Here is a 21,783-nt window from a genome sequence, read left to right on the forward strand (position 1 = left end):
TGATGTATTCCGAGTAAATCATATACTGCTATTCATATTTATTATGTATTCAGTATATAGTAGAATGTACTTCTATAGGTATAAAGCTTACATTACAACACAATGAACCTCTGAAAATATAATGTTGCAATTAAATTCGGGTTTAAGTCAGAGTTGCCGCCTTCTGGGCTGCTCTCTCCGGGAGAGCAGCCCGTCGGCTCAGCAGGGGGGGGGGGGACGGGGGGGGGCCTGAGATGCCGTGCAGGGGGTGGGCCAGAGGCGTAACGGGGGCGGGGCTTCTGACAGCATCGTTCAAGCCACGCCCCCTGCTGTATAATGCCGCGATTACCGGCATTATACAGCAGGGGGCGTGGTTATGATGACGCGATTCAACAAGAATTGCGTCATCACCTGCCCGGACCGCCCACTTTACTCGTTAAGTGGGCGGCCGGGCAGAGGGGGACCCCTGTGACCGGGAGACTTGCCTGCTCTTCCGGGGGGCCGGGAGGGTCACCCGTTTTTCGGGAGCCTCCCGCCCATTCCGGGAGGGTAGGCAAGTATGGTTTAAATTAGTCTCTTTAGGTACTTTAGTAACTTTAGTGCACTCGTTGGGGCCCTTCTTTTTTTGTAAATCCAATATACTGTAGATGTGGCTCATGACCAATTGTCATACGACTTTAGCTGAAGAAATATGTAACTTTCCCGTATCTAGTGTTACTAGAAAATGTTCCAGGGTTGTTACAATAATATACCATTTAATGTAGACTTTCTCTAACGTCCTAGTTGATGCTGGGGACTCCGTAAGGACCATGGGGAATAGACGGGCTCCGCAGGAGACTGGGCACTCTAAGAAAGATTTAGTACTACTGGTGTGCACTGGCTTCTCCCTCTATGCCCCTCCTCCAGACCTCAGTTAGAATATGTGCCCGGCCAGAGCTGGGTGCTTTTAGTGAGCTCTCCTGAGCTTGCTAATAAGAAAGTATTTTAGTTAGGTTTTTTATTTTCAGAGAGCTTCTGCTGGCAACAGACTCTCTGCTACGATGGACTGAGGGGAGAGAAGCAAACCTACTAACTGCGGCTAGGTTGCGCTTCTTAGGCTACTGGACACCATTAGCTCCAGAGGGTTCGAATACAGGATCTTAACCTTGGTCGTCCGTTCCCGGAGCCGCGCGGCCGCCCCCCTCGCAGAGCCAGAAGACAGAAGCCGGCAGAAGCAAGAAGACATTGAAATCGGCGGGAGAAGGCTCCTGTCTTTACATGAGGTAGCGCACAGCACTGCAGCTGTGCGCCATTGCTCCCGCACTCCACCCACACACTCCGGTCACTGTAGGGTGCAGGGCGCAGGGGGGGGGGGGGGGTTGGGGGCGCCCTGGGCAGCAATTAAGTACCTCCTGGCAAAAGCAGCATATATACAGTTGGACACTGTTATATGCATGAGCCCCGCCATTAATTTTACTCAAAATCGCGGGAGAAGCCCGCCGCTGAGGGGGCGGGGCCTTCTTCCTCAACACTCACCAGCACCATTTTCTCTCTACAGCTCCGCTGAGAGGAAGCTCCCCAGGCTCTCCCCTGCACGATAGAGAGGGTGGAAAAGAGAGGGGGGCACATAAATTTGGCGTAAAAACAATATATACAGCAGCTACTGGGTTAACACTAAGTTACTGTGTGATTTTTCTGGGTCATATAGCGCTGGGGTGTGTGCTGGCATACTCTCTCTCTGTCTCTCCAAAGGGCCTTGTGGGGGAACTGTCTTCAAATAGAGCATCCCCTGTGTGTGTGTGGTGTGTCGGTACGTGTGTGTCAACATGTTTGAGGTAAAAGGCTCCCCTAAGGAGGAGGTAGAGCAAATATGTGTGCGAGAGGGTGTCTCCGTCGACAACGCCGACAACTGTTTGGATATGTGTAAGAGCTGAATTTATTGCACAAAAGATTAGAGAACAGACAGGAAATCTACCCATGTCTGTCCCTATGTCACAGAGACCTTCAGAGTCTCACAATGCTCACTATCCAAAATAAAAAACACTGATATCGACACAGAGTTTGACTCCAGTGTCGACTATGATAATGCAAAGTTACAGCCAAAATGGCTGAAAGGTATTCAATATATGATTATTGTAATAAAAGATGATTTGCATATCACTGATGACTCATTTGTCCCTGACAAGAGGGTACACATGTTAAGGGGAAGAAAGCCGAGGTAAATTTCCCTCCTCTCATGAGGAAAAAGAGCGGGAATCTCCAGACAAGAGACGGCAGCTTCCCACAAAGAATTCTCAGGCAGTATCCTTTCCCCACTAGGGCCAGGATGTGATGGGAATCTTCGCCTAGGGTGTCCCATTTGCACAGAAGGTAGCACTAGCTATTCTCAGGGATCCTGCAGATAGCGTGCACATTCTAGTATACTACTCAGACCGGCGATTGTCTCGGCATGGGTTTATAGCGCTATGGCAGCGTGGACAGGTACCTTATCAGCAGAGATTGAGACCCTAGTATGTATATATATATATATATATATATATATATTAAAGATGCTGTCTTAAGTGATCGGTATATACATATACATATATATATATATATATATATATATATATATATACATACATATATATATATATATATATATATATATATAAAACATGCCCAAAGAGACATGAGTATACTGGGTCCTAGAGTCAAAGCTATGTCGATTTCTGCTTGACGTGTCCTGTAGAATATGCAATGGACAGATGATGCCGACTTAAGAGGCATGTGGAAGGCTGAGGATTGTGTGGAGAAGGGTTCTCGGACCTGGTCTCCACAGCTATAGCTGGTAATTCTGATATTTTGCCTTATATTCCTGCACAGCCTAGGAAAGCACGACATTATCAAATGCAGCCTTTCAAATAAAGAAACAAGAAAGTCCGAGGTGCGTCCTTTCTTGCCAGAGGCGGGGGCAGAGGAAAGAAGCTGCACAACACAGCTAGTTCCCAGGAACAGAAGTCCTCCCCGGCCTCTACAAAAATCCACCGCTTGTCGCTGGGGCTCCACAGGCGGAGCTAGGCCCGGTGGGGGCACCCCTTTGTAAGTTCAGCCACACGTGGGTTCACTCCCTGTTAGATCCCTGGGCAATAGATATTGTGTCTCAGGGATACAAGCTGGACTTTGAGAAGATGCCCCCTCACCGACGGCCCTGCCGGTTTCCCCCCCACAAGAGGGAAACAGTGTTATTTGCAATTCATATGTTGTATCTTCAACAGGTGGTGGTCAAGGTTCCCCTCCTTCAACAAGGAGGGGGTTATTATTCGACCATGTTGTAGTCCCGAAACCAGACGGTTCGGTCGGACCCATATTGAATTTAAAATCCCTAAACATATACCTGAAAGGGTTCAAGTTCAAGATGGAATCGCTAAGAGCGGTTATTGCAAGCCTGAAAGGGGGAGATTTTATGGTGGGAGGGGAGACTTACCGTGGCTGCGTTTGACGGCATGGCGGTTGAACGCCGGACCCTAGCGGAAAAAGGCATTCCGGATGAAGTTATTCCTACGCTGATAAAGGCTAGGAAGGACGTGACAGCAAAGCATTATCACCGTATATGGCGAAAATACGTTGCTTGGTGTGAGGCCAGGAAGGCCCCTACAGAGGAATTCCAGCTGGGTCGATTCTGTACAGTCAGGAGTGACTATGGGCCTAAAATTAGGGTCCATAAAGGTCCAGATTTCGGCCCTATCCATTTTCTTTCAAAAAGAACTGGCTTCACTGCCTCAGGTTCAGACGTTTGTTAAGGGAGTGTTGCATATTCAGCCCCCTTTTGTGCCACCAGTGGCACCTTGGGATCTTAACGTGGTGTTGGGTTTCCTGAATCCCACTGGGTTGAGCCACTTAAGACTGTGGAGCTAAAGTATCTCACGTGGAAAGTGGTCATGCTGTTGGCCTTAGCTTCGGCTAGGCGTGTGTCAGAATTGGTGGCTTTGTCATGTAAAAGCCCCTATCTGGTTTTCCATATGGACAGGGCAGAATTGCGGACTCGTCCGCAATTTCTGCCAAAGGTGGTGTCATCTTTTCATTTGAACCAACCTATTGTGGTGCCTGCGGCTACTTGTGACTTGGAGGATTCCAAGTTGCTTGACGTAGTCCCGGCTTTGAAGATTTATGTAACCAGAACGGCTGGAGTCAGGAAGACTGACTCGCTGTTTATCCTGTATGCATCCAACAAGCTGGGTGCTCCTGCTTTAAAGCAAACTATTGCTCGCTGGATCTGTAACACGATTCAGCAGGCTCATTCTGCGGCTGGATTGCCGCATCCAAAATCAGTGAAAGCCCATTCCACAAGGAAGGTGGGCTCGGCATTACAGCTTTGCCGAGCTGCTACTTGGTCGGGTTCAAACACATTTGCAAAATTCTACAAGTTTGATACCCTGGTTGAGGAGGACCTTGTGTTTGCCCATTCGGTGCTGCAGTCATCCGCATTCTCCCGCCCGTTTGGGAGCTTTGGTATAATCCCCATGGTCCTTACGGAGTCCCCAGCATCCACTAGGACGATAGAGAAAATAAGATTTTACTCACCGGTAAATCTATTTCTTGTAGTCCGTAGTGGATGCTGGGCGCCCGTCCCAAGTGCGGACTTTCTGCAATACGTGTATATGGTTATTGCTTACTAAAGGGTTATGTTATGTTGGCATCCATTGGTTGATGCTCTGTTGTTTGTTCATACTGTTAACTGGGTAAGTTTATCACAAGTTATACGGTGTGATTGGTGTGGCTGGTACGAGTCTTACCCTGGATTCCAAAATCCTTTCCTTGTAATGTCAGCTCTTCCGGGCACAGTTTCCTTAACTGAGGTCTGGAGGAGGGGCATAGAGGGAGGAGCCAGTGCACACCAGTAGTACTAAATCTTTCTTAGAGTGCCCAGTCTCCTGCGGAGCCCGTCTATTCCCCATGGTCCTTACGGAGTCCCCAGCATCCACTACGGACTACGAGAAATAGATTTACCGGTGAGTAAAATCTTATTTTTTTATCCTTGCACAGTCTCTCAGCAGAAAGGAAATTAAGTCACGGTAACTATAGCTTCTCTCCTCTGGATATACGTAGTGTTTAATGGGGGTCATTCTGAGTTGATCGCTAGCTGCCGTTGTTCACAGCGCAGTGAGGAGGCTAAAAATCGGCATTTCTGCGCATGCACTGCAATGCTCACGCACAACATATGGGTGCAAAGCCCGTTGTGGTTGTGCACTGACGGCCGCAAGAAGATTGACAGGATGGGGGCGTTTCTGGGTGTCAACTGACCGTCTTCAGGGAGTGGTTGCAAAAATGAAGGCGTGTCTGAAAAAACGTAGGCGTGGCTGGGCGTTCGCTGGGCGGGTGTATGATGTCAAATCCGGACACGAATAGTCTGAAGTGATCGCAAGCGCTGAGTAGGTTCAGAGTTACTCAGAAACTGCACAAACTGTTTTTGCAGAGGTCGGCTGCATATGCGTTCGCACTTCTGCTAAGCTAAAATACACTCCCCAGTGGGTGACGGCATAGCGTTTGCACGGCTGCTAAAACTAGCCAGTAAGCGATCAACTCTGAATGAGGGCCAATGTCTCTCCCTATCGGAGGAGTTTCCTATAGCGTGCCTCTATTATGTGAAGATCCCAGGAGCGGCTGCTAAATGTAGACAGTCAGTTATACACCACCTTGGCTACAACCTGGGACTCCTAACCCATATAACGTGACTGAAGGCCCATGACTGTATATTAAAGGCTTCCTCATCTCTCACCCACAACTGAGCCTCCTTGCAGTGAGCTGCACTGGTATGATAATAATAAGCTGGGCAGCTGTTACAAGATAGTGAGGGCGCCATTCACCAGTATTACTCCCCCGACCCCCTGCTCCGCAGACTGGCACTGGGAAGCTCTATTTCTGCTGCAGCCTCCTGAATGCCTGTCACTGGGAACACTGCCTCCTGGATCCGCCCCTTAGCCGCCAATCAATCTGCTGCTCTGCCTCCAGCTGCTCCTACACGTTGGGCTTGCTGCAGCCAGTCACCTCTACAGCTCCACCCTAGGCTGGGTGTGTGCGCAGGGAGTATTTCATCTCCATAGTCCTGCACCAACAGCCCTGAGCTGCGCCTCTGCCACACCACCGCTGATGCCGGGACACCGCTGCACATGTCACAGCAGCTGACCAGGACTACAGGCTGCACACTACGGAAAGCTGGCTCTGAATCTGCCCACTTGCGATGCTGCCATCACCAGATGTCACAGCTCCCCGGCTGCTGTGATCTCCAGTGCGGCGGCCAGTGAGCAGGTATAGCAGTCAGTGAGCTCCACTTTATAATAGGGACATCACAGCTCCAGCTGTGTTCCCAGCTCCCTCTCCGCCATCACTCCCCTCCCCCTGTGCCCAGCAACCAGTTTACAGCAAGATGTTACAGCTCCACTGCGTGGCACACCGGGGGAGGTGTGAGCCCTGGAGGGAGGGATCAGGAGACTGTCAGCTGCAACTGACAGCTCTTATATATCTCCCTCTCCTAGAGGTCACATGACCCCTCCTGAGGTGATGCCCCACCCACTGGCAATCACCCCACTGGATGATTGACAGCTAGGAGCAGAAGGATTTGCTTGAAATGTTCTGTCAGTCACTGGCCACCGATGTGTACATTAATAGGTTTACACATATAATATATTTTAGCATGTATATGAATACAAATACATATGACTGGGGTACATTATCATACATTAATTATTTTTCCTTTTTACATTGTCTACCCTGCATTACAACAAAGAGAACAATATGAAGTATACATATAAAAGTTACCCAGGGGTGTAACGAGGGTGGCTCCAGTGGAGCGCATGCTCCGGGTGCCGGAAAAGCTAGAGGGCGCACCGCCACCTGCTCACCCCCTCCTTCTGCCCACTATACCACACTGACTCAGACTCTGAGACTAGGGCCAATATTTACTAAAAAAACGTGTTGGTCCGATTTGTGTTTTTTTTTTTTTCTAAGTCCCAACACGGGAATTCACAAAGCACCAATCTCGGCAGTGTTTGGACTATTTGTAATGGTTTGAATGACAAAGTTCAGAAATACAAATGAATAGACCATCAGTCAAACGCGGCTGTTATTTCATACAACACGGGTATTCACTATTTATTCGTATTTGGGTGTTAGTCTCTGAGTGCTCAAGTGCGGGTGTATTTTTTTGCGAATCGTTAAAAAAAGCAGCAAAAAAATAGCCAATTAGTTTGGAAGGGGCGCTCAGGCTGTGGCTCCAATTTAATAAATGTTTAGCAGCTGTCTGTATAGGCTAGTCACACCTATACCATTACACAAACAAAATTAACCAAACAAAAATAAGACTCCCTGACTGAGATGGATTGTAAGATTAATTTACAGTATTATTTAATAATAATTATGCAATATAAAAACACATAAAAACGTTCTCTGATAGGGATAGAACATTGGAAAGAGAAAATAAAATAGAAACATTAGAACACAAAAAAAGAACAACCTTAGAACCAGGAGCAAGGCCAAAATATAAGGAACTAACCACAACCAATAATAAAGATGTTTTTTTAGAACAACGAAAACAGGGGACTTGGGACAGAGACAGAGGGGTATATGCAATTGTGGTCGAATTCCCGAAATTGTCGAATTTCGGGTCATTTTCGACCAAAAAAAAAAATTCCCCTATGCAATCCAGTGCTTTCCGACCAAAAAACGGACTTTCAAAATTCGACTTTTTGAAATTCGAATTTTTGCAAATTCGACTTTTCTGCAATGATACAAGTGCTGCAATTCGACCAAAGCATATTCAATTCAAGTTTGGAAATTCGACAGCAGTGCTTTTAGACAGCAAATTCGTCATTTTCAATCCGCCACACTTTGGAGGGTGAAAACAAATAAAAAAAATTTAAACATGTTTTTTTTGGTGTTTTTTTTTTTGGGAATAGCAGATCTATTTATATTAGAAGGGATTAGGTACTTTTTTTTTTTTTTTGGGAGGCACAAATATTATTTATATATTTTTTAAAATATTAATTTTTTTTTTTTTTATGCTGGAAGGGTAAAATCATAAAAAAAAATGGCGTGGGGTCCCCCCTCCAAAGCATAACCAGCCTCGGGCTCATTGAGCTGGTCCTGGTTCTAAAAATGCGGGGAAAAAATTGACAGGGGATCCCCCGTATTTTTAAAACCAGCACCGGGCTCTGCGCCTGATGCTGGTGCCAAAAATATGGGGGACAAAAAGACTAGGGGTCCCCCGTATTTTTAACACCAGCATCGGGCTCCACTAGCTGGACAGATAATGCCACAGCCGGGGGTCACTTTTATGCCGTGCCCTGCGGCCGTGGCATTAAATATCCAACTAGTCACCCCTGGCCGGGGTACCCTAGGGGAGTGGGGACCCCTTCAATCAAGGGGTCCCCCCCCCAGCCACCCAAGGGCCAGGGGTGAAGCCCGAGGCTGTCCCCCCCCATCCAATGGGCTGCGGATGGGAGGGCTGATAGCCTTTTGTGATAGAAAGATATTGTTTTTTCCATTAGTACTACAAGTCCCAGCAAGCCTCCCCCGCAAGCTGGTACTTGGAGAACCACAAGTACCAGCATGCGGGAGAAAAACAGGCCCGCTGGTACCTGTAGTACTACTGGGAAAAAAATACCCAAATAAAAACAGGACACACACACCGTCGACAGTAAAACTTTATTACACACTACCGACACACACATACTTACCTATGTTCACACGCCGACATCGGTCCTCTTCTCCATGTAGAATCCACGGATACCTGAAAAGAAAAGTTCAATATACTCACCTCAACCAGGGTCCAGAGATAAATCCACGTACTTGGCAAAAAAATAAATCGCAAATACCCGCTCCATAACGGACTGAAAGGGGTCCCATGCTGACACATGGGACACCTTTCCACGAATGAGACCTGTCAGTGACAGCTGTCACTGACAGGTCTCTAAGCCAACCAGGAAGCGCAACTTCGTTGCGCTCACCTGATTGGCTGAGCGCTGTCTGTACTGTGACAGCGCATCGCACAGCTCCCTCCATTATATTCAATGGTGGGAACTTAGCGGCTAGCGGTGAGGTCACCCGCCGGTCAGCGGCTGACCGGCGGGTGACCTCACCGCTACCCGCAAAGTTCCCACCATTGAAAGTAATGGAGCGGCTTTGCGAGGCGCTGTCAGAGTCCAGACGGCGCACAGCCAATCAGGTGAGCGCCACGGAAGTAGCGCTTCCTGATTGGCTGAAGGGACATCAGTGACAGGAGTCACGTGGTGTCCCGGCATTCGGGAGAAAGGGGTCTGATGTGAAAACATTGGACCCCTTTCTAGTCCGGTAAGGATCGGTGTGCGGTTTTTTTTTTTGCCAAGTACGTGGATTTACCTCTGGACCTGGATGTACCTCTGGACGCTGGAAGGTGAGTATAATTTTTTCACAGGTACCCTCGGATCGTCGGCGACCGTGACAGTCGGCGTGTCAACATAGGTAAGTATGTGTGTGTCGGCAGTGTGAATAAAGTTTTACTGTCAAGGTGTCTGTGTCCTGTTTTTATTTGGGTATTTTTTCCCCAGTAGTACTACAGGTACCAGCGGGCCCGCTTTTCTCCCGCATGCTGGTACTTGTGGTTCTCCAAGTACCAGCTTGCGGGGGAGGCTTGCTGGGACTTGTAGTACTACTGGAAAAAACAATATCTTTTTATTATCACAAAAGGCTATCAGCCCTCCCATCCGCAGCCCATTGGATGGGGGGGGACAGCCTCGGGCTTCACCCCTGGCCCTTGGGTGGCTGGGGGGGGGACCCCTTGATTGAAGGGGTCCCCACTTCCCCAGGGTACCCCGGCCAGGGGTGACTAGTTGGATATTTGATGCCACGGCCGCAGGGCACGGCATAAAAGTGACCCCCGGCTGTGGCATTATCTGTCCAGCTAGTGGAGCCCGATGCTGGTGTTAAAAATACGGGGGACCCCTAGTCTTTTTGTCCCCCGTATTTTTGGCACCAGCATCAGGCGCAGAGCCCGGTGCTGGTTTTAAAAATACGGGGGATCCCTGGCCAATTTTTCCCCTGCATTTTTAGAACCAGGACCAGCTCAAAGAGCCCGAGGCTGGTTATGCTTTGGAGGGGGGACCCCACGCCATTTTTTTTTTGGGTTTTTCACGGTTTTTCCCGTTTTTTTAAATCGCGGCAAAATCCGCCAAATCGGCCGATTTTCGCCCGCGATTCTGGCGAATCCGTTTTTCATTGAATATGGTGAATTCCGGAAGCCACCTTCCGGAATTCACCTGGCGAATTTGGTCGAATTAAAAAACGGCGATAATTGCCGCGAATTCGACCGCAATTGCATATACCCCAGAGAGTGGCAAAGGGACTCCCAAAAGAGAGGAAGAAATCCAAGTTTAGAGGAAGAAGAGGAGGCAAGAAAGAAACATTCAAGAGACTAAAAGCCCTTAAGAGAAAGAACCAAAGTAAAAACATATTTAACTTATCGTCAAAAAAACTATCAGAAAGTGAGATACAAATACTAACCAAAGGATTAAAATTTTCCCCCACGGCACCTCCAAATATTTTTGATTTATTTGTAGAATTAAATCGGTTCGTAAGAACCTTATGTCGCAAAAAATATTTTGCAAAACAAAACTTAAGAAAAAATGAAGAAGAAGCTTACCCCATATTACTAGATACGGGAGATACAGCAGCAATACAGATACTTACTGAACTCCTAGAGGAGAATCCAATAACACCTTCCCCTGAGAAGATTTTTGACATTAAAGGAGAACGAAAATTCTTCAAAAATAAATCAGATTTTTATCCGATTAAATCCAAGGGTGTTAGTATAGAAAGTTTTTATAAAACTACACTAGACGATTTTAAAACATTATGTGCAGATAATACTAAGATTACAAAGAAAAAACAGAATATAAATAAATGGGAAAAGAAAGCTTTAAGAAAACTCACTAAAGACAGCTCAATTATTATTAAGGCTGCGGATAAGGGGGGGGGGGGGGTCTCATTATACAAGATAGGACAGACTACATAAAAGAAGCGGAGAGACAGTTGGGAGATAAAACCTTTTACTCAATACTACCAACTGATCCAACAGAGAAATATCTAATAGAACTTCAATACTTACTTTCAGCTGCAGTTGAGGAGCAAGTTATCACCAAAGAAGAACACCAATTCCTTTTCTGCTCTCATCCAATTGTACCCACTTACTATCACCTCCCTAAGATACACAAGTCCCTCACTTCACCTCCTGGTCGTCCTATTATTTCTGGTATCAGTTCCCTCACGTCTAATTTATCCCATTATGTCGACTCGCATTTACAACCACGTGTTTCTACCCTGCGGTCTCACATCAAAGATACTACACATTTTCTAAACATGATGAAAACAATAAAATGGAAGGACTCTTATGCGTTTTTGACATTAGACGTACAGAGTCTATATTCGAATATTCCGCATGATATTGGTATACAAACGATTGCTAAGAGATTGGAAAAAGATGGAAACCTCAGGGAGAAACACAAACAGTTTATTTTGGATTCTATTTCCTTTATCTTAAAGCACAATTATTTTTTATTTCTGGACACTTTTTATCTTCAGGTGATGGGCACAGCCATGGGGACCAGGTTCGCGCCGAGCTACGCCAACCTCTACATGGGCGAGGTCGAAGACCAGCTTGTGTGGGGTGGTGGGTTCGGCGCGCACCTGGTCCTCTATGGGCGATATATAGATGATTTATTTATTATTTGGGATGGGGATTTTGCATCTGCACTTTCATTTGTCACACATCTCAATAAAAATTCATATAATCTCACTTTCACTCACTCTTTTAACACTTCCCGTATTAATTTTCTGGATGTTTCATTAGAAGTGATTAATAATGAAATAGCCACATGTAACTATATAAAAGAGACGGGCACTAGCGCCTACCTACACTTTAATAGTGCACATCATTTATCCTGGAAAAAAGGTATTCCTAAGAGCCAACTATTACGTATCAAAAGAAACTGCTCTACCATGACCTCTTTTGATTCTCAAGCAAAAACTATGATAGATTCCTTGACAGATAGAGGATACCCGAGTCATATATTAAAAAAAGCATTAAATGAAGTAAAAAATATTGAAAGAGATCAAATCCTGAATCCATCTAAAGATAACTAACAATAAAAATAAAAATACCATAGAGGAAAACTTGCCCTCAGACATATCATTTATCTCAACCTATAATAACTGTCATGCAGAAGTAAGAAATTATATCAAAAAACTACAACATACTCAAACAAGATAATATACTAGTAAACATTCTCCCGAAGGTACCTAACTTTATTTTCCGAAAAAATAAATCTCTTAAAAATATGTTGGCCCCCAGCCACCTCAAAAGAATTGAGGAGAAAAAAGACCCTAAAAAAGATATTGAAAAAACAGACTGGCTTACACAGCTGGGAAATAAAACCAAAGGGTTCTTTAAATGTGGCAGGAATAGATGCCTAACCTGCAATTTTAGAACTGACCGCACCACAATGGTTAACATAGATGAGAAAGAAAAACCATATGAGATAAAAACATATATGAACTGCAATACATCTTATGTAATCTATATGCTGACCTGCGGATGTAACTTAAAATATATTGGCAGAACTACACGCCCTTTAAAAGTGAGATTTCTTGAACACCGCAGAAATATTCTAAAAAAAGTGTTAACACATAGTGTATCAAAACACTATGTGGATTTCCATAAAGGAAATCCCAAATGTCTGAAGGTGACAGGTCTAGAATTTATTAATAAGACAATAAGAGGGGGAGATCGATACAAGACCCTCTGCAAGCAAGAAGTATTCTGGATGCTTAAAATGAATAGTATCTTTCCGGCAGGTCTAAACGAGTCGGTAGAGCTTAATTGTGTGATTTAAAATATAGATACCTGCCCGACATATATTTAATCTCATGATCCTTTTTCCACCATCTCCTCAATTTGCGTCTCCTATGTCTTTGTTTCTCCCCCACCCCCTCCCCCTCCTCCCCATATGTTCTTGAAGTAAAAGTAAAAGTAAAAATAAATCCCACGAATATAAGTGAATGTCCCAGATGGAGCAGAATCTACTGCTATATTTAAAAACTGTCTTTCGAACATAAATGTTATAAGAAACATCTGCCACCTGGAAATGATATATTAATCTTTTCAATGAATATGTATTTATTGAGATACCTGTATATATATATATATATATATAGATATTAAAACCATATGAAGCATTTGCACTTTGTTTACACCAACGATAATTCTTTATATTGACTGCTCAGATATGATTATCCTATTAAATGAAACTCTTTCTAGAATTTATTCCAACCATAATAGTTAATTTATAACCTTGTTGATAATAAGACCAAAAGATGAATGTATTATGCACCTACTAGCTCTGATCATGTGGGAATATATATATAATATGTTTAGAAGAGGGAGGTTATATTCTCCATAATATTCTATGCGGGCCACGGACTAGAAATATATTTAATTTAGCTTATGATGCGTTACACGGAGCATCGATCACATGACCGTGTGCACACCATATGATTGGAGGGGAGACGGATTCTATCCCCATGACAACTGTTATACGTCACGGACTACAACATAACCCTGTCCGAGACATGCAAGTAAAAAAGTTCAGTCTTCTCAGTAACGAATGCGGGCCATAAGCCGGAAGTCCGCGTTCGTCATAAGCCGGAATTCCGGAAGTCCACGTGCATTCCAGCACGAGCGCACTGTTCTAAATACAGTTTCCTAACTAATAAAGTAATAAAGTTTATGAATTATATTTAACTTCCTTCATTGCCTTGAGTCTATCCATATAAAATGATGTTTTTATTAATTTTTAAACATGTGATGAGATGAATTGTTCTATCAGCTGTAATGAATTGAGTAATTAACTTAGGTATAAATTACACTGCCAGCAAGGATCAAGTCACCTTTGATAAAACAGCAGGTAGCTGTGAAACGCGTCAGGTGTGAGCCTGTGTCACCTTTACTGGATATCTACCATCACTTGGACCCCTAAGGATTCCGCAAAATAGCGCTATTTACACCCAAATCCACTAACAAGGACCGAACAGCAAGACTACCACGCATTACTGGTGAGGACTTCCCCGTTGGATTGCCAAACCACTGGGACAGCTATTCCTCCAGCGTGGTCTTTAATACTATATTTCGGCCCGGGGACTGTGCTACAACCCCAGGATAAGGGACATTTGAATGTGCGGACCCTACAGGGACATTCCATCAAGCAGCAAATGAATAACAATCCATGTATGGTGACTATAAACCCATCAGTGCAGTGAGATATTTTTTTTATGTGTTTTTATGTGTTTTTATATTGCATAATTATTATTAAATAATACTGTAAATTAATCTTACAATTCATCTCAGTCAGCGCTGTCTTATTTTTGTTTGGTTAATTTTGTTTGAGCAAAAAAATAGACCTGCTTTTTCCAGTCGAGTTTGGATAACCATGCACGGATCAGTGAGATCTGTGCATGGTTATATATGGAAGAGGGTCTGTTTAATGTAAAAACTTTGGAAAAAATTTGCGTGGGGTCCCCCCTCCTAAGCATAGCCAGCCTCGGGCTTTTTGAGCCGGTCCTGGTTGCAAAAATATGGGGGGGGGGGGGGGGGATGACAGGGGTTCCCCCATATTTTTACAAACAGCACCGGGCTCTGCACCTGGTCCTGATGCCAAAAATACGGGGGACAAAAAGCGTAGGGGTCCCCCTTTATTTTTGGAACCAGCACTGGGCTCCACTAGTCAGAGAGATAATGCCACAGCCGGGGGACACTTTTATATAGGTCCCTGTGGCCCTGGCATTACATCCCCAACTAGTCACCCCTGGCCGGGGTACCCTGGAGGAGTGGGAACCCCTTAAATAAAGCCCCCCCCCTCCAGCCACCCAAGGGCCAGGGGTAAAGCCCGAGGCTGTCCCCCCCCATCCAAGGGCGGCGGATGGGGGGGGGGGGGGGGCGATAGCCAAGTGTAAAAAGAATCAGAATATTGTTTTTAGTAGCAGTACTACAAGTCCCAGCAAGCCTCCCCCGCAAGCTGGTATTTGGAGAACCACAAGTACCAGCATGCGGTTGAAAGCCGGGTCCGCTGGTACCTGTAGTACTACTACTAAAAAAATATCCAACAAAAAACAGGACACACACACCATGACAGTAAAAGTTTATTACATACATGCACACCTCCATACATACATACTTACCTATGTTCACACGAGGTTCGGTCCTCTTCTCCATGTAGAATCCTCGGGGTACCTGTGAAAACAATGATACTCACATAATCCAGTATATCTTCTGTTTTTGTCTAATCCACGTACTTGGCAAAAAAACTAACCGGAAACCCGACCCACACACTGAAAGGGGACCCATGTTTACACATGGGACCCCTTTCCCCGACTGCCAGGACCCCCCCTGACTCCTGTCAAAGAGGGTCCCTTCAGCCAATCAGGGAGCGCCACGTCGTGGCACTCTCCTGATTGGCTGTGCGCTCCTGTAGTGTCAGTGAGGCTGCACACGGCAGAGATACAATGTTGCGCCTATGCGCTCCATTGTATTCAATGGTGGGAACTTTGCGGTCAGCGGTTGACCGAAAGTAACCTCACTGCGGACCGCAAAGTTCCCACCATTGGATACAATGGAGCGCATAGGCGCAACATTGTATCTCTGCCATGTGCAGTCGCACTGACACTACAGGAGCGCACAGCCAATCAGGAGAGTGCCACGACGTGGCGCTCCCTGATTGGCTGAAGGGACCCTCTTTGACAGGAGTCAGGTGGGGTCCTGGCAGTCGGGGAAAGGGGTCCCATGTGTTAACATGGGTCCCCTTTCAGTGCGTGGTCGGGTTTCCGGTTTGTTTTTTTGCCAAGTACATGGATTAGACAAAGAACAGAAGAAACCCTGGATTATGTGAGTATGCATTTATTTCACAGGTACCCCGAGGATTCTACATGGAGAAGAAGACCGAGCCTCGTGTGAACATAGGTAAGTATGTATGTATGGAGGTGTGCATGTATGTAATAAACTTTTACTGTCACGGTGTGTGTGTCCTGTTTTTTGTTGGGTATTTTTTTAGTAGTAGTACTACAGGTACCAGCGGGCCCGGTTTTCAACCGCATGCTGGTACTTGTGGTTCTCCAAGTACCAGCTTGCGGGGAGGCTTGCTGGTGCTTGTAGTACTGCTACTAAAAACAATATTCTGATTTTTTACACTTGGCTATCAGCCCCCCATCCGCCGCCCTTGGATGAGGGGGGACAGCCTCGGGCTTCACCCCTGGCCCTTGGGTGGCTGGAGGGGGACCCCTTGATTTAAGGGGTTCCCACTCCTCCAGGGTACCCCGGCCAGGGGTGACTAGTTGGGGATGTAATGCCAGGACAGCAAGGACCTATATACAATTGTCCACCCGGCTGTGGCATTATCTCTCTGACTAGTGGAGCCCGGTGCTGGTTCCAAAAATACGGGGGACCCCTACGCTTTTTGTCCCCCGTATTTTTGGCACCAGGCGCAGAGCCCGCTGCTGGTTGTTAAAATATGGGGGAACCCCTGTCATTTCCCCCCCCATAGTTTTGCAACCAGGACCGGCTCAAAGAGCCCGAGGCTGGTTATGCTTAGGAGGGGGGACCCCACGCAATTTTTTTCAAATTTAAAAACAATTAAAACACCTTTTTAAAAGGTACACAATGAAGCCCTGCACGGATCTCACAGATCCGGCCGGGATTCCTTGTGTTTTGTCAGGCCGTGTTTTACTCATCACTCCCGTAAAACACTGCCTGACATTACGAATCACATCGACATCGGAAAAAACGAGTGTGCAAAACTCTGCAGCTTAGTAAATGATCGTATCAGGATTCAAAAAGTTGCAGTAAAATGCACCCAATACCATTCGAGTTCAAACACGCTTAAAAACGGCAAAAACACGAATCTTTGTAAATATACCCCTAGGTAGGGAGCAGGGCAGGTCAGAGGAGTTAGCAGGAGACACCGACAGCGAACACATGCCGGAGCTCTGCCACCCTCCTTATATGTCTCACTGTCTGCTTGTAGCTTGTGCAGCAGGGTTACTTCTGTCCTGCTATACCACTCTCTGCCCCACCTGCTGCAGCACCTCTTTCTGCCCCGGCTACTGCAGCACTTTTGTCCCAGCTATTGCAGCATCTCTCTCTGTTCCAGCTGCTGCAGCACCTATCTCTGCCCCAGCTACTGCAGCACCTCTTTCTGCCTCGGGTGCTGCAGCACACATCTCTGCCCCAGGCTGCTGTTGCAGCACTTCTCTCTGCATAAGAAGCTGCAGAGTAACATTTATAAGTGGCTCTACTATGGCATAACCTCGCCTATATTTTTGTTGCGCTCCTTTGGCGTGCAATGTCCCTGTTTTAAACATGACAGGCGCTCAAAACAAGGTCTAGAACTGACCCGGTCACCAGTTTTGGATTTTTCAATAGTTTTTATTTTCAAGTGTAACATGCACCCAATTCAGTATAGGGGAGGGGGGCGTCGAAACATACCCTTGCACCGGGCACCATGGCACCTAGCTATACCTCTGAAGTTACCTCACTTTTACCTATTTCTGTTCACATATATATATATATATATATATGTATAACCAGTGCTGTAACTAGACATTTTAGTGCTGTGTGCAAGAAACAGCATCGGCGCCCCCCAGTATACAAAACAGGGCCAGTGCGCACCGTAGTCGCACACCAAAAATACAGGGGCATGGCTTCATGGGGAAGGAGCATGGCCGCAGAGTTCCCTTTTACACATTACGGCTGGCAGAGCTCCTCTTTACATATTATGGCAGTTGAGTCCCCTTTTTACACATTAGCCAGACAGAGTCCCCTTTTTACACATTAGCCAGACAGAGTCCCCCTTTTGTACACATTACAGCAGCAGAGTCCCCATTTTACACGCTACGGCAGGCAGAGACCCCTTTTTTTACCCATTACAGCAGCAGAGTCCCCATTTTACACTCTATGGCAGGCTGAGTCCCCCTTTTTTACACATTACAGCAGCAATGTCCCCATTTTTACTCATAGGCAGGCAATGAGCACTCTGCCTGGCAGTGTGGGTGGTCATTGCTGCAGCAGTGGATGTCCCTGTGTGGGTAATGGTAGTAGAGACCGCCGGGCACAGTTGCTGCCACCTGCTGCCAGTCTGCTAAAACTCCATCCAACTGGCCTCCGCCTTCCGGCATTCGCTATGCGGCTTGCGGCCGAGGAGGCACGTCCCCAGCCTGCGCTGCAGGGTGCTGGCTGCGAGCAGCAGGAAGGGGGAGCGGGCTGGAGCACACAGACACTGCCCAGCGCTGCCTGCTATAATATATTATTAGCAGCAATGTGTCCTGCATAGAAGGAACCCGGTGCAACGCTACTATTATGTATTATAGCAGGGAGCGCGGCAGCTTCTGGTGGGCAGTCGGGTGGATGTGGATGGTGCACCCACAGCGCAACTGCGCTGTGTGCATTGCACCATCTACCCACACGTAGTTACGGCATTGTGTTTAACCCCTAATTAAGGTTACATTAGATAATAGCCACAAATCTCTGCTTTTTGAAACCTTTAGCAACATTTACAGTACAAATAAAAATTTCCAGTTATTTCCCCTTTCTTATAATGCTGCATGCAAACATGAAGTATTAACCATAAGTCACCTTTGTTAGTACTTCTGAACATTTCTCTAGTCTGGGTATTTATAATACAGGGCGAATGTTCTCCTACACTCGCTTACCCAGCTTCCTTACTCCCATTGCCAAGGCTTTCACACCTCACTCCTATCTCCGCAATGGGTGTAGTACGGTATGCCGGCGCTCAGGCTCCTGGCGACCAGCATACCGGCGCCGGCATACCGACAGCGTGGCGAGCGCAAAGGAGCCCCTTGCGGGCTCGCTGCACTCGCCACCCTGCGGGCACAGTGGCGTGCTACACTATTTTATTCTCCCTCCAGGGCGGTCGTGGACCCCCACAAGGGAGAATAGTTGTTGGTATGCCGGGTGTCGGGATTCCGGCGCCGGTATACTGTGCACCGGGATCCCCTGACATTTGGCATACAGAAGACCACCCTCCGCAATGCATGCATCTATCTGCACTCCAATGCCTCTACACTGCCACTCACCTCTCATATCCCTCAGAAACCATATCTTCACCCTACCTCTTCTTCCAGCTACCACCCCATTCCTCTCCTACACTTTGCTTCCAAACTAATCAGTGTACAGGCAGCTAACCCACTGTCTCTCCCCTCACTCTCTCCTCCATCCTCTACGTTCAGACACTGGGTGGACTAAAGTGATTAAAGAATTACTCACGGCTAAGATGAAGGATCACTTCTCCCTACTCGCCCTCTGTGACCTCTCTGCCACTTCCAGCTCAGTCAACTCCCTCCCTTCCCTTGGCATTCGTGGCCCTGCTTTCTCCTGACTCTATATAAGTTCCTTCAATGCCAGCCACAGCCTTCCCTCCCTTTTCAATCGTGTGACTGCTTTCTCCTGACTCTATAAAAGTTCCTCCAATGCCGGCCACAGCCTTCCCCTCCCTTAGCATTCATGGCACTGCTCTCTTCTGGTTCCTCTCCAGACTCTACATAGGGTCCTCCAGTGCCGGCCACAGCCTCTCCTCCTTTGGCATTCATGGCACTGCTCTATCCTGGTTCTTCTCCAGACACTACATAGGATCCCCCAGTGCCAAACACAGCATTCATGGCACTGTTCTCTACTGACTCTACACAGGTTCCTCTAGTGCCAGCCACAACCTCCCCTCCCTTGGCATTCATGGCACTGCTCTCTCCTGGTTCCTCTCCAGACACTACATAGGTCATCCAGTGCCAGCTACAGCCTCCCCTCCCTTAGCATTCATGGCACTGCTCTATCCTGGTTCTTCTCCAGACACTACATAGGTCATCCAGTGCCAGCTACAGCCTCCCCTTCGCTTCCTGAATCTGCTGGGATTCCAGTTTCTGTAGTCTGTGGACTTCTGCCGCTAGATTGCAAGCTCTCAGTAGCAGGGCTCTCTGCCTCATGTGTACACCTCACTTGTTTTACGTACAATGCACATCTGCTATGATTTTTTATTCTGCAGAATTTGATGGCGCTGTACAAAAAACAATGAATACTCGTGTAACAGTTATGTCATTCGCGTGTTACATGCAATATATGACTTACCTGAGGAAACCCATGAGCCCCAGCCGATACTGGATGGAGACAACAACAACATTTTCATAGGCGCTTAATGCTACGCCCTCAAACATCAGCGCCGCTCCCATCGTCAAGCCACCTCCATGTATAAACACCATCACCTGTACACAGACAAGAAATGTACCATTACATAGGCAGTATTCAGTGACATGTCCATATCTTATCTCTTCACTCGGCAATCTGCCCCTTACAGGAATGAAAGGAAGCATATTCGCATTTGGACTACACGCGTGAGCATGTTATACACAGTAAGTATACTATATTCTACTATATTACTACCTCTTGCTTCAGTTGTTGGCAGGCAAATTAAATTGTTCTTGCAGGGTGCTGCAAACTTCTGCATGCAGTTGCTGAATGCCAAACATGTCCCAAAATTTCTCAGGCCATAGACAGCTTTTCCTGCACGCCCCTGTCATTTTTATTTTATTTTTAAAGCCCTGTACCACTAAATTGATCATGTGACCAAGACAGGGAACGTGTTGGAATTCACCCATCTGTAATGCTCTCAAAATATTTGTGACATTTTCAGAAATCACAAATCATGATTAGAGTCCAAGTGGGATAAGCTACATATGTTGCTATGATATCCCTTAGTTTTTCTAAAAGGTTTTCAGCAGTATGCTTCTTAGCAGTGCCGTTTCTTGCGGCGGGTGAGGAAACGGTAGCGTTTTTTCCCACACGCCCATAAAACGGCCTGTTTCCGCCCAGAAACACCCATTTCCTGTCAATCACACTACGATTGCCTGAGCGAAGAAAAAGCCGTAAGTAAAAATCCTAACTTCATAGCAAATTTACTTGGCGCAGTCGCAGTGCGGACATTGCGCATGCGCACTAAGCGGAAAATCGCTGCGATGCGATGGAATTTACCGAGCGAACAACTCTGAATGAGGGCCATAATTTCACACAGTAATGCCCCTAACACATATGAGACACATTATTAATGTCCTTATAAACATAATACACCTTACACATTATGACAACCTTTATTAATGCCCTTTTACACATAATGTCCCTTACACATATGCCGCACATTATTAATGCCCTAATACACATAATGACACACATAATGCCCCCTACACAATTTCTGCACATTGTTAGTGCCCCTATACACATAATGACACAGACAGTAGTACCTTGTTACACATACTGTATGCCGCACATTATTAATGCCCTTATACACATAGTGCCCCTTATACATATGTTGCACATTATTAATGCTTTTTACATGGCACACATAATGGTCCTTACATATTCCGAACACTACTGCACAACCAACCCACTCACATGCACACAGCACTTACACTGCCACTAACACCGTGACCTCTGCCTCTGCTTGGATACAGATGTGTCCTCATAAATCTTGCCTCAGTGCTAACGTCGGGCAAATTTTTTAATGTAAATGCATCTTATTTGCATTGTTATGTGGCTAGGATGCACAAGCAGCTTCTGCTGATTAAAATGATATACAGCATGCCTTTATACTGTGTGAGACTGTGGCTGTATCTGCATATGAAATGCTACACACAGAATATAGGCATGCCGCATATCATTTTAATCAGCAGAAGCTGCTGATGCCCCTAGGCATATCAAATGCCCTAGGC

General features: G+C 46.3%; 1 protein-coding gene across 1 annotated transcript in view; it reads right to left on the reverse strand.

Annotated features, from left to right (window-relative positions):
- LOC134969751 (fatty acyl-CoA hydrolase precursor, medium chain-like) overlaps positions 1 to 21,783 on the reverse strand; it is a 93,271-nt gene that overhangs the window by 46,259 nt on the left and 25,229 nt on the right. Inside the window, exon 4 of the mRNA XM_063945908.1 lies at positions 20,150 to 20,283. Within this exon, the coding sequence (XP_063801978.1) occupies positions 20,150 to 20,283 (134 nt within the window). The remainder of the gene's footprint in view (positions 1 to 20,149; positions 20,284 to 21,783) is intronic.

Source organism: Pseudophryne corroboree, chromosome 11 (genome assembly GCF_028390025.1).
Source record: "Pseudophryne corroboree isolate aPseCor3 chromosome 11, aPseCor3.hap2, whole genome shotgun sequence".
NCBI classification, from domain to species: domain Eukaryota; kingdom Metazoa; phylum Chordata; class Amphibia; order Anura; family Myobatrachidae; genus Pseudophryne; species Pseudophryne corroboree.